This window comes from Arachis hypogaea, chromosome 15, assembly GCF_003086295.3.
Source record: "Arachis hypogaea cultivar Tifrunner chromosome 15, arahy.Tifrunner.gnm2.J5K5, whole genome shotgun sequence".
Taxonomy (NCBI): domain Eukaryota; kingdom Viridiplantae; phylum Streptophyta; class Magnoliopsida; order Fabales; family Fabaceae; genus Arachis; species Arachis hypogaea.
The window spans coordinates 138,565,284-138,590,809 of record NC_092050.1 but is presented as its reverse complement, the minus strand read 5'-3'; the positions used below and the strand labels follow the sequence as shown (position 1 = coordinate 138,590,809).

The window sequence follows — 25,526 nt, the reverse complement described above, 5'->3', positions numbered from 1 at the left end:
AGATTTTTTTACGATAAAAATTTAATATCTGATTATTTAATTTTTGTCATTGTATTTGCTATTTAAAATATTTTTAATTTATCTATTTAATTACACAAATTATAAAAAAAATTATTTTTGATATTTTCGATGTCAATCAATCTAAATTTTAAATTTTTCCAACACATAATGAGTTCAAAAAATAAATTATTCTTTAGATATTACAATATACAATTTGATATATGTATAAATGTTTTTATATTAATAATATATTAAAATTATGTTTCCCATAGAATATATTATGCTGGTAAACCGTCTATATTTGGACATTCAGCATCAAATCATGAAAACATCAACCCTTTCGAAGCGACTGTATATGTCTGCCCATGAAAACCAATTAAACCTTATCATTAATCCATCAATCTCCTTAGATAATCAACAAGGATTTAGTCAAAAATTAAGTTAACAAACATTTTTAAACCACATTTTATATTAATTAATTATTATTAATTAATAATTATTTAAATTTTATTTTTTAAAAATTATAAATTAATAATTATTAATTATAATTATTTAAAATTTACTGGATAGAAATTGTTTACGGATAAATTTAGTAAACAAATCACTACTTTAACTTAGTTTAATTTCATTCGTGAGATTAAAGGTCCAAGCCAATCATACTAAAATATTATATTATATTTTAATTAATCTGAATGTAATCAAAGAAGTAATTAAAAAGATCAATAATGGATCATCTCCAAGAGTCCAACCATAATTAAAGGGGCTAATTATACATTAGACACGGCTTGTACCATATATTCTTGAAATGATAGGCATCTTCTTAAAGTCAAAAAAGAAGGAAAGTAGTGTGTCATGTTTAATTAAATATGAAATACCAATGCAATTAAAGGGTATAATGTATATTTGATCGTAGTGGGTATAAAAGAGGGGGGGAGGAAGACAAGTAGATAATAATCTCATCACTCAAACAATGTTGAATCTTGATCACTACAATGTCATTCAGCAACTATTTTTTCCCAATTACTTACTTTTGCATGGACGAATTAAAATTATTACAGACAAGGGGAATCATACTAAAAGCATATTAGTTTGTTTCTTTTGGTATAAGCTAAGGGACATACTAATTAAGCATCAAAATGCATGAAATTAAAATAATTCTAATAGGAAATTCTCTCTTCGTTCCTTGTGAGTAATGAAGGGAATAAAATAGCATATTTATTTTGTGCATATCCAACATATTTTACTAGTGATCACGTTGTGCGGCATGATTGAATAGCTGAATATATGTATGGATTTTATTGGTAGTACTGTTAAGAGTATTTTTGAATTTTCGACTTTGTAGTTGTTAGAGATATAACTATTTATGTTGTTGGTTCATATCAGTTTAAACTTTTGGAATAAGTGGTTTCATGATATGGTATCAGAACTTTATGTTCAAAAGGTTTTGAGTTTCATCCTTGGTGAACCCAAAAGTAAAAAAATAACCTAAGACAAATAAAAGAAGAAAAGAAGGCCTACGCAATGCAAAAATCAAACAAATTCAAAAGATTGTAAAAAGTGTATATACAAAAATACTCTCATACTTAAGTTAATTCATGTGTATTATATTTATGATAACTAGACTTACTCTTTTTAACTCTGCCTTCCCTTTTATAGAGTATTCTTATTCATTCTCCTCACTGGAGTAATAATCTTTCTCCTTAATGCACATCATGATTTTGTTTGTTACATTCGTTGTACGTATTCTTACTATTCTAATGATTTCTAGTTCAAAATCACTTTCATGTGCTATCTTAGACATTAATTAGAAAAATTCGAAGTTCCTTGACCTCCATGACATCCGAGGTGTCTTGGGCCCTTCATCTCTTCTCCTTCTATGGATTGTCACTATCTCATATCTTCATACTGATTTTTGGGATCTTTACGTCATTTTCTTGTAAACTTAAGTTTGCTCTAAAATAAATACACACATTGAATTTTAATTTTCCTTTACCATGCATGCAAGCTAAGGATGGTTGCTTTCAAGATTTATTATAACGCTAAAAGGTTTACCATACCACTTACCAAGAACGAAATCATGTCATACATAAACCTAGGAGTGCCTTTCAATTTTTATTTTATTTATAAACAAATAAAAAATAAAAACAATCACAACAACAAATGAGTTTCTCTTGCCGGAAATAAGACTGACGCTAAAGATGAATATAATCAAAATTTAACACAGAAATCTGGCATAGTTTATGTTTAGCAGAGTTTAATTTTTATTCATTATTGTATTGTTAGTAACATATTAAAGTAGATTATGTTACATAAGTAAAGCTTTTTATTTATGTCCTGTTCTTTAAAATTTTCAGTACTCATAAAATAATTTTTGACTTTTAAAAATGATTAAATTGATCTCTGAATTTACAAATTATGAATTTTCATTTTGTTCATAATTAAAATGTGGTTAATACAATACTGACATAGAGTATTACAGTTTTAATGTGGCATTTCCAATAGTAAAATAACATGACTAAGATTTCAGTATGATCAAATAGGTGTCTCAAATTAATTAATTGAACTTATTTTAGTATCTACATCAATATAAAATCAATTAATCAAAATAAATTTAATTAATCAATTTAAGGCATTTATTTAATCATACTGAAGTGTTAACCGCATTATTTTACTGTTGAATTAAGAACGTACAAAAATTCACAATTCGTAAATTCAAAGACAAATTTAGTCATTTTTAAAATCTATTTTAGTGAGCATTAAAAATTTTAGTGACTAAATTGGACAATACCTTATTTATTTATTGAGATATCGAGTATAAAAATTATTACAATTTTCAATTTAATCTGTAAGGAAAGATAATTGATAGAAAAAAGGTATCGAATTCTTTTAAGATATATGCCGGTTAGGACAGTTTCTTGATTCCATATAATCAGGAAGTGTAGAGGCCAGGTAGTAGTTTATCCGAAATAATCAGAAAATCACATACTATATATACGCATATAAAGATGATTATTTTTGTTATTACAAAGATGTAGAAGGATAATAGATTATTATTCTTCATCATAATATAAGAAAGTACAAAATACTTTCAAGCATAATGGGCAGGTCACTTTCAAGCATGATATATACGATTATATTAATTACATAACTTACACGCAATGTATCTATTTGTAAAAAGGTATAACTTGCATTGTGGCCACTGGCCAGTTATGAAATTACATACACCACATGCATTGGCAGATAGAGATATTCATGTTGTTAATTAAAGCTTTCAGATTTAGAAATTCCACAATAATAATAATAATAACTCACCTGAAAAGTAATTAAGATAAGTGCCTTTTGCTTCAAACATGTGTCATATCAGAATCTAAGTAAGCTAATGGTAGTAGGGATCAATCATAAAGTGTTCACACAATGCAAGTAGTCGCAGCTAGCTAGGGAAAGGTTAAACCGACAATCAATTTCAGAGAGTAGTCACTAGGCAGTAGGGTAATTTGAAAACTAACATTAATCATGTTGACATTTGTGAAATTACCTATGTATAAATAAGGATTTGAGTCTTCTAAATGAGAACATATGGTAGACAATGTTTTAATAATTAAATTCAAAAAATGATGTAGCTTTGTTTTTTTTTATTTATTTTTTGAGTTTAATTTTGATCATTAATAATATAAAATATTTTACATAGTCATTCAATTACATCTTTTTTTATGATAATTTATATCGTCAATATAAAAATCAGTTATTTTTGTTAATATATTGTTATGTAATTGAATACATGCATACAATTATTTTATTTTTATAGTATATCAAAATTTCTCTTTTTTTTTTTTGGTTTTTCACGAAATCTCCTAACTGGCAATTCAAGGATTAATCCGTCGCAGTACTGAGCTCCATTTAAGGATTTGTCGTTGGCCAATAGGTTACTGCATGCACAAGGCGAGATTTAAACATCCGACACTTGTTTAAGCGTACTAGTGAGCTAATCACTAGATCTAGGGGTGGCCCGCCCGACCTGAAGACCCGGCCCAGACCCAAACATTTTAGGGGCTAGTTTGGTGTGATTTCACCGGGTCTAAAGCCGGGTACGGGTCTCAAAAATAGACCCAGTTATTATTTAGGGATGGATCTGGGTCAAGGCGAATCCGACTTCACCCGATTCATGTACACCCTAAGAAAACTAAAAAATGTATATATGTTTTAAATTAATTTTAATATTATGTTATATTAATTATAAGCTTATTATTTTATTTTTAATTACACTTGTTGAATTAGAAAATAGATCAAAGAAACATCAAATTAGAATTTATAGACAAAGTCAAGTTCAAATATGGATATCAACTTTTTGATAACAAGTTTTTTCTTTATAAATAAGTATATCATAAATACGTTTTCTTTATAAATAAGTTTTTTTTATAAATTATCGTTATAGTTTTAAAGGTTCGGTTTTTACCTAGTTTGGACCTAGTTTAATTATGACCCAAAAATATTTAGGTTTCGTTAGGTTTATGGACGAGTTAGGGTGTAAAAAATAGATTTGAAGTATATTTATGATCAAATTTAAATTAAAATAAATTCAATTTCACCCTGCTCATAGTATATCTCTAATTAGACCAACACAACTTGATTTATCAAAATTTCTTTTAGTGGAAGAACCTTTGTATATTTTACTATTTTGGTCTCAATGTGATCCTATATTGTTGGACAGAATGGTTTTAGTCCTTGGATCTACTTCATCTCAGTTGGGCCAGAAATAGATTTTGCTAGGCCTATTTGTTTACCTAACTAATATGAAGATTTTGATACAAATGTCAAAAAACCCAAAATGTATTCAATGATGAATTCGTAAAGCATTAACATATATAGATCATCATGTCAAAAGAAAAAACCTATGATCATCGTGACCACAAAAACTAAAAATAAAAAAACCTATGATCATGAACATGAATGCAATGATAAATTTGAAAAATAGATCCTATCAAATTTTTTTCTCAATTTGTTTATCAAGTATGTTCTTTTATTATTTAACATCTTTTCTTATATATTTTCACTTGGTTTTAGTTAAAAAATATATAGTGAAAAATCATATTTTACAACAACAATTCAAGAGAAAAAATTAAAAAGATGTATTCCTATAAATTTAATAATATGTGTCTTCTCCATGGTTCAACAATAAGAGAGAGAACACCCTATGCCTTTCCTATCAGATTCTATATTGTGAAAGTTTGTTTCAAGAAACAAGGACCCACCATTTTAAATCCTTTTGGTTACCTTTGTTATGTATCAATTCTTCAATCTCATGGTAAGAAATTTGATCTCAGATCCCATAAAGTCATATTTCTAGGTTTTAACTTTTGGACATGGAACTATAGTTGCATTTGATTTTAATAACAAAACAATACGAGAGACATTAAGAATAAGACATAAAAAAATTGATATACAAAAATTAGTATTTTTATTTTTTATTTAGAGATAAATTGAATATAAAACATAACAAATAATAAAAATTTAATTTATCCTATTTTTCACACAAAATTATAAAAATATAATAAAAAATTTAATTATAAAAATTTGATAATGACAGTTAAAAAAAATGTATCTTTACTTAATATGTGTCTTTTTTTAATTAAAATGATATAAAAAATATTAATTTAGCTCTCATAACACAATATTTTTGTCTATATTTCATTTACTAAACATAATTTTTTTTTTTGGTATATGCCGAGGACAATTTTATATGTCTATATTTGTAAACAAACGCCACCCAAGGAAATATTTTTAATGATTTGTACACATCGAGAAAAAAATATCATATCTTGTTAGCTCATAATATACCCATATCCTTTTGGCCACCCACAAAACGCCATTTAATTCTCTCATTGATAACCCAATTTCTTACCCATTTAAGCCATTTAAGACTCTAGAATCTAGATCTTGCTTCTTCTCTTTCTTTTCAAACCAAGAAACATCTCACTCTGGTTCGGTCCTCCTCCGAGGCAGAGTACCCAGTCCATTGCAATGCCTTTAATTTGTTTCCTTGCTTCTCACCTTCACATCGTTGCTAATCCCCTTTTTTATGAATGAAAGAAAGAAGCTTCATGCTAATCTTATGAGTTTTGAGACTCCTCCCAGTATCATTTTTCCCAATCTGCTCCTTCTATTCGTCAATTTCTCTTCAAACATGCGTGATGCGTCTTCAACCTTTATCATCCCGAAAGTAACAAAAACCCAAACATAAAGCCAATTTTCTTCCACAATCTTCATAATTGTACACTTCACTGTGTAGTGTTAGGTGGTTTATACTTTATAATGAGATGTATCTATCTTCTACTCCCACGCACTTTATTCTTTCTCTATGCATACAATATAGCACAGTGAATGAATAGATATGCAGATAATTCAATTTTATCCATATTTTTGTTATTTCTTACAAACAACACACTATATATTGATGAAATTAGTTTTTGTTTTATCCCAAATAATATCACGAAATTATAAGTTATTCGAAATAAATTGTGTCTCAATATTTAATTTTTATTATGAAATTAGAAAAATTAACATCTAACGTTCTTGTAATAAATATTAAAGATTTTATTAAATTAAATAAAAAAATATGTAGGGTTGTCAATAATATCAATCCTATATATGTGAGTCAAGAATTTCATAACCCAAAAGAGTCTGTAAAGATTGGTTGGTAGGTAATTAGGTAGCATTTATTTTGAGATATTAGGACGGAGATTGAGACACTAAAATTTAGTATTATATTTGTTGGTCTAAAAACTAGTACTAAAATTTCAGTATTTTAGTACTTTTAAAAAATGGAGACACAGAAGACTGAATTTTTTAGAGACAGAGATTGAAATTTTAATAACATTTTATACCTAAAATACCTCAATTTCAATTAATTAATTTCAACTTTACCCTTTGTGTAAATTAAATTAGAGTTTCATTCTTATTTCAGTCTCTGTCTCTCACTTTACACCAAACATAATACTAAAACTTATTTTAGTCTCTATCTCTTAGTCTCTGTCTCACAATCTCAGTCTCTTAGGTAGTGTTTGGTTGATGTCCATGTCTCAATGAGACATGGACACGGTGACACATGTCTGCTGTTTGGTTTGGTAAGACATAAATTTTTGATGGACACGGGAGGATACGGATGGACACGGAGACACTAAATTTGTGTACCTCCAATTTGATGAGACACTGAGACACAACTTGTAAGACACTAATTTTTTACTCTTTTATCCTTATTCAATTTTTAAATTTTCAAAATTTATCCTCTTATCTCTTCAAATATTTCTTTTTTTACTTTCTCTTTTAGATTTTACAACCAAATTTGTTCTCCCATTTTTTTCAAAAAAAAAATTATACATTTAACCTTTTATTTATTTAAATTTTAATTAATCTTTGATAAATTTTAGGCTTTGGTTTTCTATTTTTTTTTCAAAAAAAACTGTATATTTAATATTTGAATGATAATTTGAGATGATATTAGAAGGAAAAAATACGAAAAGAAATAAAAATTTAATTGTAATGATATATGTAGCGTTTGAGGCGATGGGTGTGTAGTGGTGTTGATAAAATTGTGGTTAAATGAAGGGTAATTCAGTCTTTTTCAAATATTTGTGTCTTGTTCATTATTTTTACCAAACACAATACATAGACACAAATATTTTATGTCTATGTCTTTAATGTCTGTGTCTTTGTGTTTATGTCTCATCCTATACATCAACCAAACGGAGCCTTAGTCTCTATCTCCCAATCTCAGTCTCTCAGTCTCTATCTCTCTTCCAAACGCTACTTTAAAGATGGGTAATGATAGTCGACTTGTATATTTTGAAGACGTCCATCAGTCGATCATGATTTGCCAGGTTAAGTCAGTAAGTGTTGTTCAATGATCGGTCGAGATTACCAATGTTGGTTAGTTATTTGTGTTGGCCAAAGTCAATCAGTAATAGGTCTAAATAGGTCAGGGACATTGTGATAAAGCATCAAGAGGTTGGTGGTCGATCGGTAGGTCAATGTAGGTCATAAGGTAGTTAGTCTAGCTATTTTTCTCGGATTGGGAAGACGGTTGGTTAGTTAGTTGGGATTGTTCGAACTGTCGCTTAGTAGTCTGTATTAATCGATTGGTTCGAGTTTTTCAACGCTTAGCTGGTAGGTTAGTCAGATGACCGATGTCAGTCACAGGATAATCAGTTGATAGATTAGCAGTTAGTCAATGAGTCAAGGTGGGTCGAATATATAGTCGACATCAGTCAAAAGAGTGTTCGTCAATTAAGTAGAATAGGTTAATATTTTGTTTGGGTAAGCTTCTAAGAAATTTTTTTTTCGAGTTATCTTTTTTTAAAAGATCTTATGAAAAAGTAAAAGTAATTTTATGTTTGGATATCTCATGCAAAAATATCTTTTTATATATCAATTATGTTTGAATATAACAATATAAAAACACTTTTTTGTTTATTTATTATATAAAAAATATCTTTTTTAAAGAAAAATATATCTTTAAAAAAAGATGTAAATTGTAACTTCTCAAAAAAGATATTTTTTTAATTTTTTTAGTATTTTTATTTTTATTACTAAAAATTTATCAAACACATTAAAAAATAAAAAAAACTTATTAAAATTTTTTTATCAAGATAATAATACCCAAATAAATATTAATTCGACAGTAGATCAGTAAATCATAGTGGGTTGATAAGTCAAAATAAATCAATAAATAATTAATTAGAGAACAATAGATCGATCAATCACTTAAGATTAGTAATCAATTAGTACACAATTAATTAGGCACATTTACAATAGTCATTAATTTTTTTAAATAAACTACTCAAAACTTCTTTTTGTTTCCCCAACATTTCATTTTCATAATTAAATAAGGCCAATTCTATGGTGCCTATGACTTGGTGCCTAAATTTTGCCTAACTTTTCTTTTGTAGTAGGTTTTGAATTTTTAAAAATTATTTATTTTTATATCTTTTAAATTAAATATTGATTTTTAACCTTTTTTAATAAATAGGCACCACCTTTTAGGCACCATAGCATTCACCATTAAATAATTCGAAGTTTAGATTAAATTGGTTTAGAACTACAGTACTTAAGTCACCAAAAAAAAAAAAAATCACCAAAAAATGAACTACAGTACTTTGAAAACTGAACCAAGTTACGAGTAGCGCATCTAATTGATAATCCATCAAGCTTCAGAAAATCCATGCTGCTCCAATGGTCACCAATTTTATCCTTTCACACAAATGGGCAAAATAGTTTAGTTTATCACTTCATGCATGTTGGATAATTCAACTCAATAATTAATGTTGGATAATTCAACTCAATAATTAATGCAGCACATACACCACTTACTTGTTTTGTATTTATCAAAAAAAAAAATAGTAATAATAATAATAATTTCATGTATCTTTAAAACACGTATTAACTAAATTTTACTTAAATTTATAAGTATTTATTCATTTTAATTGTCAAAAAATTTTGGACTAGATACTTTAGTCTCTAACTAAAATTAATTACTTGATTGATCCCTAACAATTAATTCTATCAGTCACTTAGGTCCTTGGCTTCGTCAACTCTAACGAAAGACAAAATGGTCTTTGACAACTCTAATAACGGACAAAATGATCCCCAACAATTTTAACAAGGGACAAAATGATCCCTGACCCCTTTGTTCGAAAATGACACTGTTATTCCCCAATTTTCATCATATCTCGCATAACACTAACATTCATACTTTCCTTCTTCACCTTCACAGTCTTCTTTTCTATCTTTTTCTTCTTCCTATTCAACTCCAAGATCAAGCCATAGTGTAACTGCCACGCGTGTCGCACCTACCTCAACATATCATGGACCACACACTTCCTAAATCTCTGTGGCTGGTATACCCACTTCCTTCGCACTTCACTCACCAGAAGTATCTACCTCCACATCCTCAAACAGCATTACTTCCAACCTTGACAACATCCACCACATTCTCAAGACCAAGTTTCACAACTACCCCAAGGGCACGCCCTTCTCCACTATTCGACAAGCAATATAGATTGTTGGACATTAGAACATCATGAGAAGATTTTTCTTCGACATCATATGCAAATTCTCATTTGGAATAGACTCCGAGTGCTTCATTCCTTCTTTCTCAGAGTCCAAGTTGCCATACAGCTTAGACCTCGCATCCAAGCTATCAGTACAACGAGCAATGTCGCCGTTACTGCTCATATGAAAATTGACATAATTACTGAATATTGCTTCGCAGAAGAAGTTGAAGGAAGCGATCGGAGTGGTGGATAATGTGGCCATGGAGATGATAGGACAGAGGAGGAGGGAGATGGTGACAACGACGCTGAGTCTTAACAAATCAGACTTGCTGTCTAGATTCATCGGATCCATCGAAGATGACAAGTACTTGAGAGATGTAGTCATTAGTTTCCTGAGTATGAATTAGTTGAGAATAAGTTGAGGATTTTTTTTCTGTGAACATTGAAGTTGCAGAGTGTGCATTGTGTAGCTTGAAGTTACAGTGTTAGACTGTTAGTGTTATGCGAGATATGATGGAAATTGGAGAAGAACAGTGTCGTTTTCGAACAAAGGAGGTTAGGGACCATTTTACCCCTTTTTAGAGTTTTTAGGGACTGTTTTGTCATTCGTTAGAGTTGACGGAACAAAGGACCTAAGTGACTGACAAAATTAATTGTTAGAGATCAATCAAATAATTAATTTTAATTAAGGACTAAAGTATCTGGTCCAAAATTTGTTGAGGACCAAAATAGATAAATATTCTAAATTTATTATATTTTTTATAGTGATAATTTATTAGATCAAATATTTTGTTGATATATAATATTTAAATTAAAAAAATAATATAAAAATCTAATTACAAATTTAAAAAATTTATAAGTGAGAATTAATAGAGTAATTAAACCAATTAAATTCAATAAACAATACAAATTTAAAAAAAAAAAAAACAAAATCAACAATGATTATTATTATATATAAATATGCGAATATGTTATTGGATATTCGTTGGAATATCCATTTGCAAAGAGTTATGCTGGGCATATTCCCTAGATATAACCAACTAATACCTCCCAATTCGCAAACCCATGTTATTTTCCTGATCAACCGCACCACTTGTTTGGTTTTTGCAGTTGCCATTAAAAGTGAAAACAATAAATAATATTCAAAAATACTATTTACATACCAAAAATAATAATTATGTATTTATGAATAAAAATATCTATAATTTATTATTTTTAATATATATTTTATGTAAGTAACTGATTTTGACATATAACTATCATGCATCACACACACATAACACATTATTGAATCCGAATGACACATCACTCTTTGCTTTTGTATTGGTTCTCACTTCTAAGAAGACCAATATCTCAATGTCAATGTCACTAAATTTAACAAAATGTGATGCGAGTAATAGTATATTACAAGTTTCTCTCAAGTTGATTCTAATGTCAATTGCCAAATATAGTAAACATTAAAATATTACTAAGATATGCTCCTTGAAAATTGAGTTGGAATTAACTGTTAATAGAAAAATTCCAGTGGCTTACAATTGCTGTCCCTTTCACAGTTTCACAAGATCTAACATTAATTTGTGTTACTTAGTACCTTGATTATTAATATTCTTCTAAGCAGGTTACGTTGAGGATTGGTTATATATATAAATGTAGGAAAACACCAACCGTTTTTCAAAAACAGAGTGATCTTTCCTCTTTGGTTTTGCATTTGTTTCAAGACTCACAATAACCATGTCTAAATCTTTTCTTCTCTTCACGATTATTGTTGTTATTAGCTTTGGTTTGTGGGTTCTTTATGCATCTGCAGAGCTTCAGAGATTTACACAACCATGTAAAAGTGATGGTTCTCTTGATTTTTTGGTGGTTGGTGATTGGGGAAGAAGAGGTGAATATAACCAATCTGAAGTTGCTTACCAGGTTTGCCATTATTTCACTCTTTCTTTCTCTCGTTCCTATCTATTATGATTTATGATAAACTATTTGAATTGCCGGATAATTTAATTACGAAAATTAAAATGATAAATGTACTCGTCCTGAGGAATCCAAATTTCTTGATGTTATGTTCTTCACATCATTGCAGATTCTTAGAACATTGTTATTTTGCAGAAAACAATTCTGCATGCACCATTTTCTTAAGAGAAATTTCTTATTATAGAATAATAATTTTTTTGGTGGCAAGATTAATCTTTAATAGAGCATCTCTAATATTACCTTTCATTTCATTTTGGATCCAACAAAATACTATCAACATTTGTGGAATCATATATCATAACTAATAATTTGAGATCAAGTTTGTAATTTATCACTCTAATATTTGGTTTCAATTGATTTTGAATTTAAAAAAACTGAACAAAAATACTTATACAAAATAGCAAAATTTAATTAGTTTTCTGTCAATGATACTGTCTATAAATTGAGACTAGTTTCATTTCATTTGTTATTTCCAATACAAATTTTTATTTTAAAACAGTTTATTTTCTGTAGCTATTAGAAGTGATATTCCAAAAATACTCCATTAAAGTTGTCTATGAGCAAATTATAATTATAGCTAAGAAAAGGAAGTTGGTTGTCTTTGTAGATGGGGGAAATAGGAGAGAAGCTTGACATTGATTTTGTGATTTCAACTGGAGACAATTTCTATGACAATGGCCTAACTAGTGATCATGATCCATTCTTTGAGGAATCATTCACCAAAATCTACACTGCTAAGAGCCTACAAAAACAGTGGTACGCTGGTAAGTTCAAGTTACTGATTAAGGGATTAGAGTTTTATTATGCTATAGACCTTACATATGATGATTGATTAATTAAATCATAAATTGGCTTGCAGTGTTGGGAAACCATGACTATAGGGGGGATGCTGAGGCCCAGTTGAGCCCTTTCCTTAGGGAAATTGATTGCAGATGGCTTTGCCTAAGGTCATTTATTGTAGATGCAGGTATTTTTTGTTATCCTCTATTTATCTAAGCCTTTTAACACACTGACACTCAATTGGATGTCGTCGCATGGAGAGAAATAGCTTTTATCTAGAGTAAATGCTCTTTTCGGTTCTTTACTATTTATTTAAAGAACAAAGCAGCTTTTTTTCACAATTCAAAAATTCCTAATCAGAGCCTTCAACCATTCAAGTAATGATGTAAACGGTGACCTGTTGAGGTGTCGGGACTGCTTAGACTAATAACAGAGATGGTTTAGACTAGTTATTAGAATGGTTGGGGACCAGTTAGGAATTTTCGAATTGTGAATGGCAAATTTGTTTGAACTTTGTCCTTTGGACAAATGATCAGAAACGAAAAGGATATCTATACGAATGAATGTCGCTATGCCACTGCATATGAATCAAACATTTTACCTCTTTAATAGATATGCATCAAAATGTATATAAAATTCAATCTGAAGTAGTTTTGTGTTTTTTTTTTCATTTTTTTAGAGCTGGTTGAGATGTTCTTTGTGGACACAACTCCTTTTGTTCAAGAGTACTACACTGAAACAGAACACACATATGATTGGAGTGGAATTAACCCACCAAAATCTTACGTTAGCAACTTACTCAAGGTATGAAAAGATTCCTTTTCCATATATATATATATACACACTTGTGCAATTGTGAAAAACAAGCATGCCTTTTCAATCAACATGAATAGATGCTAGTTTCAATATCAGTAAAGTGTTGCTATTTTATTTATGGATTATTGAATTCCAGAATGTAGAATTGGCATTGAAGGAATCAAGTGCAAAATGGAAGATTGTTATTGGACACCATGCAATCAGAAGTATTGGACATCATGGTGATACTCAAGAACTTATAGACCAACTTCTCCCAATTCTTCAGGTAAAATAGAATCTAAAAATGCAAATATTCTTGAAGTACCTCTCTTTTTTCCTTCTTATGCCAAATCCTAATGGCTTTGCTATCAAATTTCAGGCAAATAATGTTGATTTTTACATGAATGGACATGACCATTGTCTTGAACACATTAGTGACACGAAGAGGTAAAAAAGAAAAACAACCAAAGCATACAAAGTTACATACAAGTTTAACTTTTTTATTTACATTGAAACTCTTTTATGCTAATATCCAATTTTAACTTCTTTTTTTAAATGCAGCCCAATTCAGTTTCTGACTAGTGGGGCGGGGTCAAAAACATATAGAGGAGATATTCAAGAAAAAGGAGAAGGCCTAAAATTCTACTATGATGGACAAGGTTTCATGTCTGTGCAATTGACTCCGTCTGATGCAAAAATTGAGTTCTATGATGTTGATGGAAATGTTCTTCACACAGTTACTTCATCAAAGCAGCTTTATTCTTCCTTCTGAAGTTTTTGTATGTATACTAGATTGATAGATAAGGTAGACATTCGCTAAGGTCTAGGAGAATTAGAATTAGTACTTTGCATTTTCAAATTGTGTCACCAATTTTTTTAGTTGAGGAATAAAATATATTGGAAAATTCTATGGTGCTGATCAAGGATGTCAGCATAAGATGTTGTCCAGACATGTCATCGTTAAAGCAAGATATGTGGAAATTGCGTGTGGTATGGGATTTGCCTTGATTGACATGGCATGTTGTTGCTGTCGTGTTTTCCATTTCGTGGGAGAGTTTTTTTTTTTTTTTTTTTTTTGACTTGTGGGAGAGTTTAATTAGCGAAAATGATGTGGTTAACTTAGTTGGATTATTGGGCTGGGTCGTTTGTGGGCCAGCAAATTTTTGTTAATATAAGGGAAATTTGTGTTTGATTATTTGTGTGATGCATGTTAGCACTTAGCATGAAGGTTGTTAAAGAAAACTTATAAAGTTGTTAAATTCTCAATTATCAATCTTTATGAATAGTGAACCGGATTTGTTAATGACTTTCCATCGATATGTACTGTGTAGAAATCTACGGTATTTTTTGGATTGGTAGGTCAAAGATTAATTTAATATAGATCAAAACTTCAAGAGTTTATCTTTAGCCAATGGAACTAGACAAATTCAAATTGGTTAATTAGTTCGCATGATTAATTAACTCTTTTGACCATGTGATGATTTTTTGCATTTTTGTAGAATAACTGAACTAGATCATAGATTTTTTGTAGCTTTTATTCTGATGAAACTGATCTCTTTTGAATATGGATTGTAGATTTGTAGCATTTTTGTAGCATGCTGTGATAGTTGTGTGAAAATAAAACTTTTAGAAAAACAGTTAATAATAATAATAATAATAATAATAATAATAATAATAATAATAATAATAATAATATTCAAATTTCTCTTTTTTTTCTTTGTCATGAAACTTTTCTTTTTATTTCTTTATTTCTAAGTTCAGGGTCTTTTTATTTGTTTTTCTCCAGCGTAAAATTGCAAGACCAGTATCAAATCCAACCCATTATCCAAGCCTGTCGCATTCTGGCCCACACAGCTGGTGCGGAATTTAAAGTCCACAAACTAACCGACAAGTGCACTAGGTCGTACCAAGTAATACCTCAAGTGAGTGAGGATCGATCACATGAGGATTGATGGATCAAGCAACAATGGTTGAGTGATTCACTTAGTCAGACAAGCAGAAAATGGTATTTGGGTTCCAATTTGCATTAAACAGTAAATTCAGAGAATTAATAAAGCAAGCAGTAAGTTGGTGTGAAGAATATATGAGTAAAACAGTTAAGGTTTCAGAGATGTTTATCTTCCAGATTAACTTTTATTACCAATTATTTTAATCATGCAAGATTCAATTTATGGCAAACTGTAACTGACTAAACCCTAATTTCTTAGACCTTTTTAGTCTCCTCTAACCTTCATCAACCGCCAATTCCTTGGTCACTTGATTCCCATTAGAGGGTTAAGTTCAAAACTAGTTTATGTGCCACAAAAATCCTAATTATCCAAATATAAGAGGATTATATGTCACATATCCCGTTAAATCCAGATAATTAGAAATTTAGGAGAAATTGTTTTCAAGCTGTTCAAGTAAATTGCTTTTCTAAGGTTTACAACAACTCAATTAGAATAAGGGTCACACTTCCATTCCACCCAGATTCATAAGATGAAGAATGAAAACAAATTCTTGAAATTGAAATCAAAACAGTAATTAAAATAGAAGAGTAATAGTATCAATCCGTATAATAAACAGAAATCCTAACCTTAACAGTAGAGGTTTAGTTGCTCATGGCTCAGAGAGAAAACTAGGGTTCTGAAATTTTTTCTCTTTTATATATAATCCTAATTAATGTAAAATATATTTTGTAAAACTAAATAATATATTTTCCTATTTATAAATAAAATAAAATTTAATCGAAATTAAATAAAATCTTCGAGCATAATAATTGATGGATGCGGGGACCACTCCTTTTCCTTGGATTGGCGCTTTCTTGAAGTTAGGCTTGGCCTTGGCAGCATGTCTTGGAGTGCATTGAGTGATCTTCATGCCTAACTTTAGGAAATTAAAGTTAGGCTTGGCCTTGGCAATAAGTGCTTCATTCAGCGCCTAATTTGGAAAAAGCCAAGTTAGGCGCCAATATAGCCGTACAGGTTGAAGAAGAAGTATATACTATTACATATCGTTGGAAAGCTCTAGAAGTTAGCTTTCTAATGCCACTAAAATCATGTCAATTGAATCTTTATAGCTCAAGTTATATCTGTTAGAGTATAGGGAGGTCAGGGTTGACAGCATCATCCACTTTCTTCCTTTTCTTCTATAAAACTCCGTCAAATCCATTCGAATGCTACCTGAAATAAAAAAATTGCACACAACTCGAAATAGTATTCATAGTGGCTAAAAAGTATTTAAATCTTGATTAAACTTAACAATTCAAATGCAAATTCACTAGGAAAAGATAGGAAAGATGCTCACGCATCAACATCTAACAACCTTAACAACGCCATTAACGCATAATTAACCATTCCCACCAAAACGGGAAACCAACTCACTCATGCACGGTCAACGTAGAACTCTGATCACCTATCAACCTTCCACCTTCCACGCGTTGCACTCTCACAACGACACGCCTTGTCTTCATACCATGCAGATAATCTTTGTCAGCACCACAAAACTTCCCAAATATATTTTGTATTTTTGTGCAGTTTGGAGTTTGGACATTTATTTGAGGGGCACTCTCTGGTGCAAATCAATTATCATACATATATATATAGATATTCTCTTTAGTTGTATATTCTGTTGACATATTTACCTGGCTTTTATAGAATGGTGCAGGAGGTTAGCAGTTTGTGCTTTGTGGGCGCTCATAGGGAGGGTCTCTGAGCTGAGTCGATTGTGTGAACAACGAACGGAATGGCGTTGTGTTGGATTCCGTTTGTCCAGCTACAAGCGTTGGGCTTTATTGGTCGTTGGGACTGGTTTTGACCTTAGTTTTTCTTAATAATTTTTATGAAATTAATTTTTATGGATTTTAAATTATAATTTTGAGGTAAAATATAAAAATACTAATGAATAACAAATTATTAGAAATGAAGAATAGAAATGACAAGATTATAAGTTAACTAATATTTATGATGTGTAGAATAATGGCATTGGAACTAGTTTAGATGTACCACCAAATTCATGATGTTGTTATTTTGTGTAAGTAGAAAGGTGAAAATTTATAACTGTATGTAGATTTATTTATTTTGTCAATTTTATTTAACTTGAAGTACTTGTAAAAAATTAGTTATAGGACTCTTTTTGTCGCATAAATTTAACTTAACTCATCGTTTGATTAATCACTCTGCCAATATATTTTAATGTTCTCTTTCATTGTTTGGAATTATCATTTTCTGCAAAAGTACTATTTCATTGTCTCACCATGATTATTGTTCTTGTGTGAGTGGCCGACTCCAAGCTATAGCTTGTTTTTGGACTCGCTTTTCCTTGGACAAGAAGGATGATATGTCGGTTTTCTCCAAGAACGGTGACGGTGGACACCTGCAAAGGCACTCCAACGCTGAAGTTAGTAAGAGTAAAAGATAAATATGAAGTTATTCAGAATGAATAATATACCTGTGACCTAATAAGTCACTTGTATTTATAAAGTTGTTGTGTTTGGGGCGGTTATAAATATTTTCAAAACTGCTTTTGCGGAACTTTAGCTAATTATCTCGTAACTGTGTTTTAGTGACCTTGTTTAGAGAGATTTGTAGAGAGATTCATGCGCCGATTTGGGTTGGCACGTAGTTGTTTAATTTTATAGGATAAGTTCGTTAGGAGAGCAAAACACGTGCCCCATGTAGCACGTGTTTAAGCAGATTCTGATTTATAGTTTTACTTGAGTCGAGTTATAGCTAACTGATCATATCCCCCAAGCTTGACCTGTTATATTTTTGTAGTGATACGACGGGTTGAGCTTGAGTTTTTCTGGTGTTATAAAACGGAATGATAAACGTAGTTCAGAATAGTGATTGTAATCATAGTTTGGAATAGTGATAGTAATAGTAGTAGCCCCCAAGCTCAACTTGTTGTATGAAAAAATGGTAGTCATGCTTGAAATTTGGTGTAGGTGAATAGTAAAGTAAAAGAAATTTGAGAATGATTAGGAATAATGGTTAAATAATGAGGATAAGCCCCCAGTTTAATTTAATGGCATGAAGAATAAAATATTTCTTTGAAAAAGATTTTTGGTATGCATCGGCTTTATTTTGACTTATTTCGATTTATAGATACAAATTTGTTTGGAGTTATTATTCCAAACATACAAGTGTCAGGTTGTTTGGATTGAATCAGACTTTATAGAAGAAAATATGATTGAATTTGTTCCAATGTATAACTGTCAGATTGTTTGGATTTGGTTTTGTTGAAAACTGTTTGTACTTTTGATAAACTGCTACTTAACATTGTTAGGTGATTCGATATGTCTATAAATTTATTGCAGATGATGTTTGAGTATAGTGAGGTTAATAGAGGTAGCATGATTTTTATGATAATTGTTCTGTATGACAGTTGATGCTTTGAAATAATTTGATCAAAAAAGTATTTTTGACTTATAAGGAGTAGAAATATTGATGAGAAAAAGAGATAAACATTGACTTGATTTGGCAAATGTCAATAAATAATTATACAAGATAGGCTGAGTGATATGTGTTGCTCTTGAAATTATAAGATTGAATAGGCATGACTAGTAGTAATCAGTGAGGACTGTTGTTGATAGGTCAAATCGATATCGTTGGTTGTTTTGAGTTGTTTGGAAAATCAATGAATCGATGTAATAGATCGGGTTGGAATTGGGCATAGCATATTTGGAATTGTACCAACTTATAGATCAGTTTGCTTGAAATTATTCCGATTCATAGGTGTTGGGTAGTTTGAAATGAGTTCGACTTATAGTTGTCGGTTTGTTTGAATCGATAGATAGCTTGGTAGCTTGTGCATTTGAAAATCGAAGTATAGCTTGATTTTGATTAGTTAATTAAGTCACAGATATTTATTTGTGGATAGTATCTTCAGACAATAGAGGAGTAAAAGTCGTGATTTGCTTGAAAACCAAATTACCGAATTTGAATAATAGATCTGAATATCCTTCTAGATAAGCTTGAGCAGTTGACTCAATGTCAATCGATTTGTAATTTACTTTTGGAATTTGACCATCCAAATTGTAAGTTTGTTTTTGTATGAAAAGAATTGGTGATACATAACTTGGTAACGTGCTTTATGGGGGAGTATATCTCGGTCGAAGATTTGTACATGATTCTGAAGATTCGTAGCAGAGCAGTTTATGTTTATCGTGTATTAGATGACTTATAGATCAATTTAGGAATGATGAAAATGATAGGAAAAATTGAAAGTAAAAGAGTAAAGATATTTCATTAATGAAGAAATAACACATAATCATATTGTCGTCTTATAAGCTAGACTGTGATACACCTGTTAGGCTAGTCTTTGTATATTAATTTTGGTGTCGAGTGGTCATTAGAAAATGCAAATTGTCCGAGTTTCAATCTGCATGACAGTACTGTTGCTGCAGTTGTTTTGGTGAGATAATTGACGTAATTGTATTATCCTATATATAAGACTTCGACGCAAAAATGTATAAATAGAAAAAAAAATAGTACCAGATATACTTAAAGAATGTCAATCAATAATGAAATACATATTGATAATATACAACTAAATATAGTTGTATATTAAGGTAAAATGGTTCAAGTAAATAGGTGAGTGAATACCTTATAAGAGACTATGTCGTATTGAAGATTAAAATAAAAGAATATATAAGTGGTTATTCGCATCTCAATTGTCATTCAATTTAATTTTTGGATTTTTTTTGTATTCTAAATTCATATTTTGAATTCGTCAGTTAAGACTATAACTGAATCTCTTTATTACGGGAGCAAAATAATTGAAGAAAATGAAAAAAAGACTTAAATAAAATAGCATGAATTAAATACTGAGCAAGCAAAGTGTGGTTTCAAAAGAGAAAAAAAAATTATAACAATGGCAATGTAAACAAGAACAAGAAAAATTTGTTGTAAGTTGATTTAAATTCATATATGATCCAACTCTTGGTTATATATTAGAAATAATAAAATCAATTTATTTGATCAAAAGCTTGCATAATTGTGCTAATTCAAAATTTCTAACGAATGGAAACTGAAAATGCAAATATATAGTTAAAATTGTGTACGGTTAGATAATGTTACCAGAGCATTTGTTTTCTCTATTGATGGGTTTAGAGTGACTATTACCACAGTCATTATTCCCAAAGTGTGGTACCAGGACTTCTTTGATCTTTTACATCACCTTGTTTTTGAGTTTATTAACTAAAGCTGTAGTTAAACTTCGTCAGTCTAAGAAACAAATAATTGAAGTTAATGAAGGAAAAACACAAATAGGACCGTATGAGCATCAAGCAATCAAAATGCAATTGAAAAATAAAATAGTACTTACCAGCAATATCAACGTAAAAACAACTAGAAAAATTTACGATAAATAAAAACAATTGAGAATAAATGTATCTCATTGTGTCAATAAATAATTTTGCATTTATGCTGCTTCATTGGAAATTAATTAGAAAATGTTATAAGAAAGAAAAGAACAATTAGTATAAGAATAAATGTTGTGAATAAAGTAAAACAATGTAAGATAAAAAATAAGACAGAACTCCTATTCACAAATAATATTTGAATTCCAAATGGGTTCGAAAGATTCGCTTTTACTAAAGGAGTAGAATAGATGATAAGTCTTTTTGAACTAATATCTTGAAAGTACGAAATTATTCATGTTCAAATTGTTTAAATACTATGGAATTTTATTCTCGATCAAAGATAATGAAATTAATTTTGCTATTTGGTCAAATAGTTATATAATCTTACGAGGCCAACATTTCTAATGTAAATATAAAAATCGAAAATGCGTAGCATGTAACTAAAACAGCATACTGATAAACCACTATTTTATGGTTTATATTGTATTTAATTGTGTGGTTTTATCATGATCCTTACCCACTTATTCATTAAATTAGCATGAAATTATAATCCCTTCCTGAATTTATAACATGTTTGAAAACTGCTTCCTAGAAACTTTAATTATGTATTTTTAATTCTCCTTTATTCCATTCGATGCCGTGATCTGTGTGTTGAGTGTTTCAGACTTTATAGGGCATGAATGAGTTGGAGATTGGAAAGGAAGCTAGCAAAAATGGAAGGAACACAAGAATTTGAGGAGATAACCAGCGAGAAGTGACGCGGTCGCATGGCTCACGCGACCGCGCGAATGAGAGCAAATCGCAGTGACGCGACCGCATGGCTCACGCGGCCGCGCGGATTGGAAAAGCTCAGGCGACGCGGTAGCGTGGACGACGCGAACGCGTGGCAAGGAAAAGCGCGAATGACGCGTCCGCATGGATGACGCGATCGCGTGACATGTGCGATCTGCATAATCTGCAGACTTCGCTGGGGGCGATTTTGGACCTTATTTCGACCCAGTTTTCGGCCCGGAACAGCAGACTAGAGCCAGAGAATATGCAGAAACAAAAGAGAATATTCATTCTACACAGTTTACAGTTTTAGATATAGTTTTTTTCTCCTCTAGGTTTTTCTCTCTAGGTTTTAGAATTTTAATTTTGGGAATTGATCTTAGCATTGGAACATTGAGAAGAGTTATTTTTCCTCATCAAGACCTCGTCATTCTAGTTCGTTCTCTTAACTTGGTTTTATTCTTCCGTGTTCTTTGCTTTGTTCAATTTTGTCATTTGAATACTTTCATGATTATTTAGTACAATGACTATTTCTTCCATTTTTATTTAATTTCCATTCCAATAATCATGTCTTCTTTTAATTCCCTTTCATGTGTTATGGGTTTATTATTTACAATGAGCGAGTAGTTCTCTCACTTGATGGGGAGTTGATTGAAAGGAACTCTTGAGTTGGAAGGATTGAAAGAAAATTTGTAATTGGGTTAACTATTGGATTGTTATCTAATCACTAACACCAATCCCTTTGAACTAAGTGGGTTGCAACTCGTGAACAGATCTAGCATTCCAACTTGTTTGATTTTCCTTTACCTAGTAAAGGATAACTAAACGGAACAACCATTAATTATAAATTAATCTTGAAATCATCCCATCAATAATAGAGATTCCAACTAATCAACTCCCAGTCAAGGCTTTTATTCATATTATTTAAATTTCCTCTTTTTAATTTTCCCTCTACTTAACTCAACTTCTTGGAACATCTGATTAATAAAATAGCACAATTTTCTGCAACTCGTTGGGAGACGACCTGGGACTCCAACTCCCAGTAATTTTTAATTTAAACTCTCTGTGACATATTTCTAAATTGATAGGCAGATTTTTGGTGAGTTAAGAACTATTCTTGCAACGTAACTATTTTAATAATTTTTAATTCACCAACTTCTGTGCCACATCAATTTTTGGCGCCGTTGCCAGGGAGTTGCAATAGAGTGCTAAAGTTATTAATTAGAATTTATTTATTTGCATTTTATTTCATTTTGCTACTATGAGCTGCATGTTTCTTCCATCAAATGACGCGTTCACTTCCTGATCCGCGCTTGCTAATATTCGATCCTGAAATTGAAAGGACTATTTCACGAATAAGGCGAGAACAGCGTCGGTTAGTCCGCTCTGAGGGCGGATCTGAGAGTGAACTTGAGGAAGAAACCAGCCCCCGTTCTACTGATTCGGTTGTTTTACGTGCAGAAGACATGGCAGCTAGGAAAGTTACCATCCAGGAGGAAGGAGCCCCTGATTTTACAATGCAACCGTTTCAAGCGCATCATCCAGCGGTAGCTACAGATTTTGAAATAAAGACCGCACTGCTAAATTTGATGCCCAAGTTTCATGGCCTACCTGCTCAAGAGCCTATCAAGCACTTGAGAGATTTCCAGGCAGCCTGTTCTACTGTCAGGCGTGATGGTACTGATGAAACTTCAATTTTGCTGAAAGCTTTCCCATTTTCTCTTGAGGGAAAAGCAAGAGAGTGGTACTACACTCAACCTCTAGCAAATGTATCCAACTGGGATACACTCAGAAAGGAGTTTTTGGAAAAATTCTTTCCATCTGAAGTTACTGATAAACTGAGGAAGGATATTTCCACAATTGTTCAGGATGACAATGAGACTCTCTTTGAATACTGGGAGCGCTTCAATAATCTTCTGGAAGCATGCCCCCACCACAGGATTGACAAGATAGTGCTACTTAGCTATGTCACACAGGGCATGAGGCCCCAAGATAAGACCACATTGGAAAGTGCTAGCAATGGATCTATGAAGAAGTACAAGATCACTGATGTCAGTGATTTAGCTGAATCTACTAGGAACCACAGGCAAAAGCAAGGCCGTTCAAAAGCCATTGCAGAAGTATCCTCTAACAGAGAGACTGCGGCTCTAGCTCAGAGTATATGTGAGATGACCAACTTGCTGAAGCAGATGCAATTGAATCAACAACAAGCTCAGCAAGCTCAACCTCCTTCGTCACAGCAAAACCAACAATTAGTCCCGCAAAGAATTTGCGGAATCTGTGCTGATTGTAGCCATTACACTGATGAATGCCCGCAGCTCCAACAAGAAGACAACATGGTGGCATCCACTCATAACTTCTATGACCTCCCCAACCAAGGGTACAATCAAAGTGGAAATAATAACCATGGATGGCAGGACAATTCTAACCAGAATTGGAGGGACAACAATAACAGAGGAGGCAGAGATAATCAGGGAAATCAGAGGTGGAATAATAACAATAACAGGCAGCAGAATCAACCTTACAGAGCACCTCACCTGAGGCAAAACCAAGGACCACAGAACAATCAACAGCAGACATCTCAATTTACTCATTCTTCTTTATCTCCTAATGAAGAGCTACTACAATCTTTTGAGCGAAGACAACAGACCATGGAAAATAACATGAATAGTATTAACGCCAGTCTGAATGGTCTCACCTCTACTTTGCAAGCTCTTATGTCACAGCTTGGATCAACGCAAAATTCCATTAACCAACCTTCAAGCTCCACTGGAATCCCCTCTCAACCATTACCCAATCCAAAGGGAGGCATTAATGCCATCACCCTAAGGTCTGGAACCACACTGCAGGAGAGGAGTCAGGAGGAACCAAGCCCACTAGAACACACCTCAGCTGAAGAGGTAGTAGAAATAGAAGATGTTGAAGAGGAAGAGGACATACAGGACATAGCTGAAGAAGAAATAGCTCAACCACAGGAGGAATCACCAAAAGGTGCAGACACCACAGAAGACACCACTCCTATTCCATTTCCACAACTTGCAAGGAAGCCCAGGAAGCAGCTGGAACCCGACCCCAAAATGGTATAAATATTCAAAAAGGTTGAGGTAACTGTTCCTCTTTTTGATGTTATTCAGCAGGTACCTAAATATGTAAAGTTTCTAAAAGACTTATGTATCCATAAAGACAAAATTAATGAATTAGAAACTATTCCTTTAGGTAGTTCTATATCTGCTTTAATGGGAGGATTACCTGAAAAATGTAGTGATCTAGGTCCTTGTATAGTTAGCTGTACTATTGGTGGTGTAGTAATTTATGATTGCATGTGTGATTTAGGAGCATGTGTCAGTATAAAAGGTCGGCAGCTCGTTTTGTGTAATTTATGATTGAGGCTCCCTCTCTTAAAAAGGTCGGCAGCTCGTTTTGTGTTAGCAGATAAAAGCATTATTACAGTGGTTGGAGTTGCTGAAGATGTTTTGGTGAACATTAAAGGACTTACATTTCCCACTGATTTTTATATCTTGGAGATGCCCCATAATGATTCAAATAAGCCATCATCAATCCTACTTGGAAGACCATTCCTGAAGACATCAAAATTCAAATTGGATGCCTTTTCAGGAACATACTCCTTTGAAATAGATGGCCGCATAGTAATCTTCAATCTGAATGGAGTCATTGACAAAACCCCAGAAGATCGTTCCATCTTCCAATGTGATGTCATAGATGAAAGTGTAGCTGAAGTTCACAAGGAAGAGTTAGAAGAGAGGCACACTGGACAAGGTCCAAGTGTGGGGACCCTTTTAACTGACAATGAGGACACTTCG

The 25,526-nt window shown here is 31.6% G+C and overlaps 1 protein-coding gene and 1 non-coding gene across 2 annotated transcripts; one reads left to right on the top strand and one right to left on the bottom strand.

The window, feature by feature from the left end:
• The first annotated feature begins 11,329 nt into the window (after nt 1-11,329).
• LOC112750873 (purple acid phosphatase 17) lies at nt 11,330-14,787 on the top strand. The gene is made up of 7 exons (XM_025799778.3): nt 11,330-11,963; nt 12,625-12,781; nt 12,877-12,984; nt 13,477-13,601; nt 13,750-13,878; nt 13,972-14,039; nt 14,154-14,787. Exons 1-7 carry the CDS (start codon nt 11,778-11,780, stop codon nt 14,362-14,364), a joined length of 984 nt encoding a protein of 327 aa, XP_025655563.1. The 5' UTR covers nt 11,330-11,777; the 3' UTR covers nt 14,365-14,787.
• An 8,753-nt stretch (nt 14,788-23,540) lies between these two features.
• LOC112752599 (small nucleolar RNA R71) lies at nt 23,541-23,647 on the bottom strand. The gene has a single exon (XR_003177027.1). It is a non-coding gene; the product is annotated as a small nucleolar RNA R71 (small nucleolar RNA).
• Nucleotides 23,648-25,526: the final 1,879 nt, after the last annotated feature.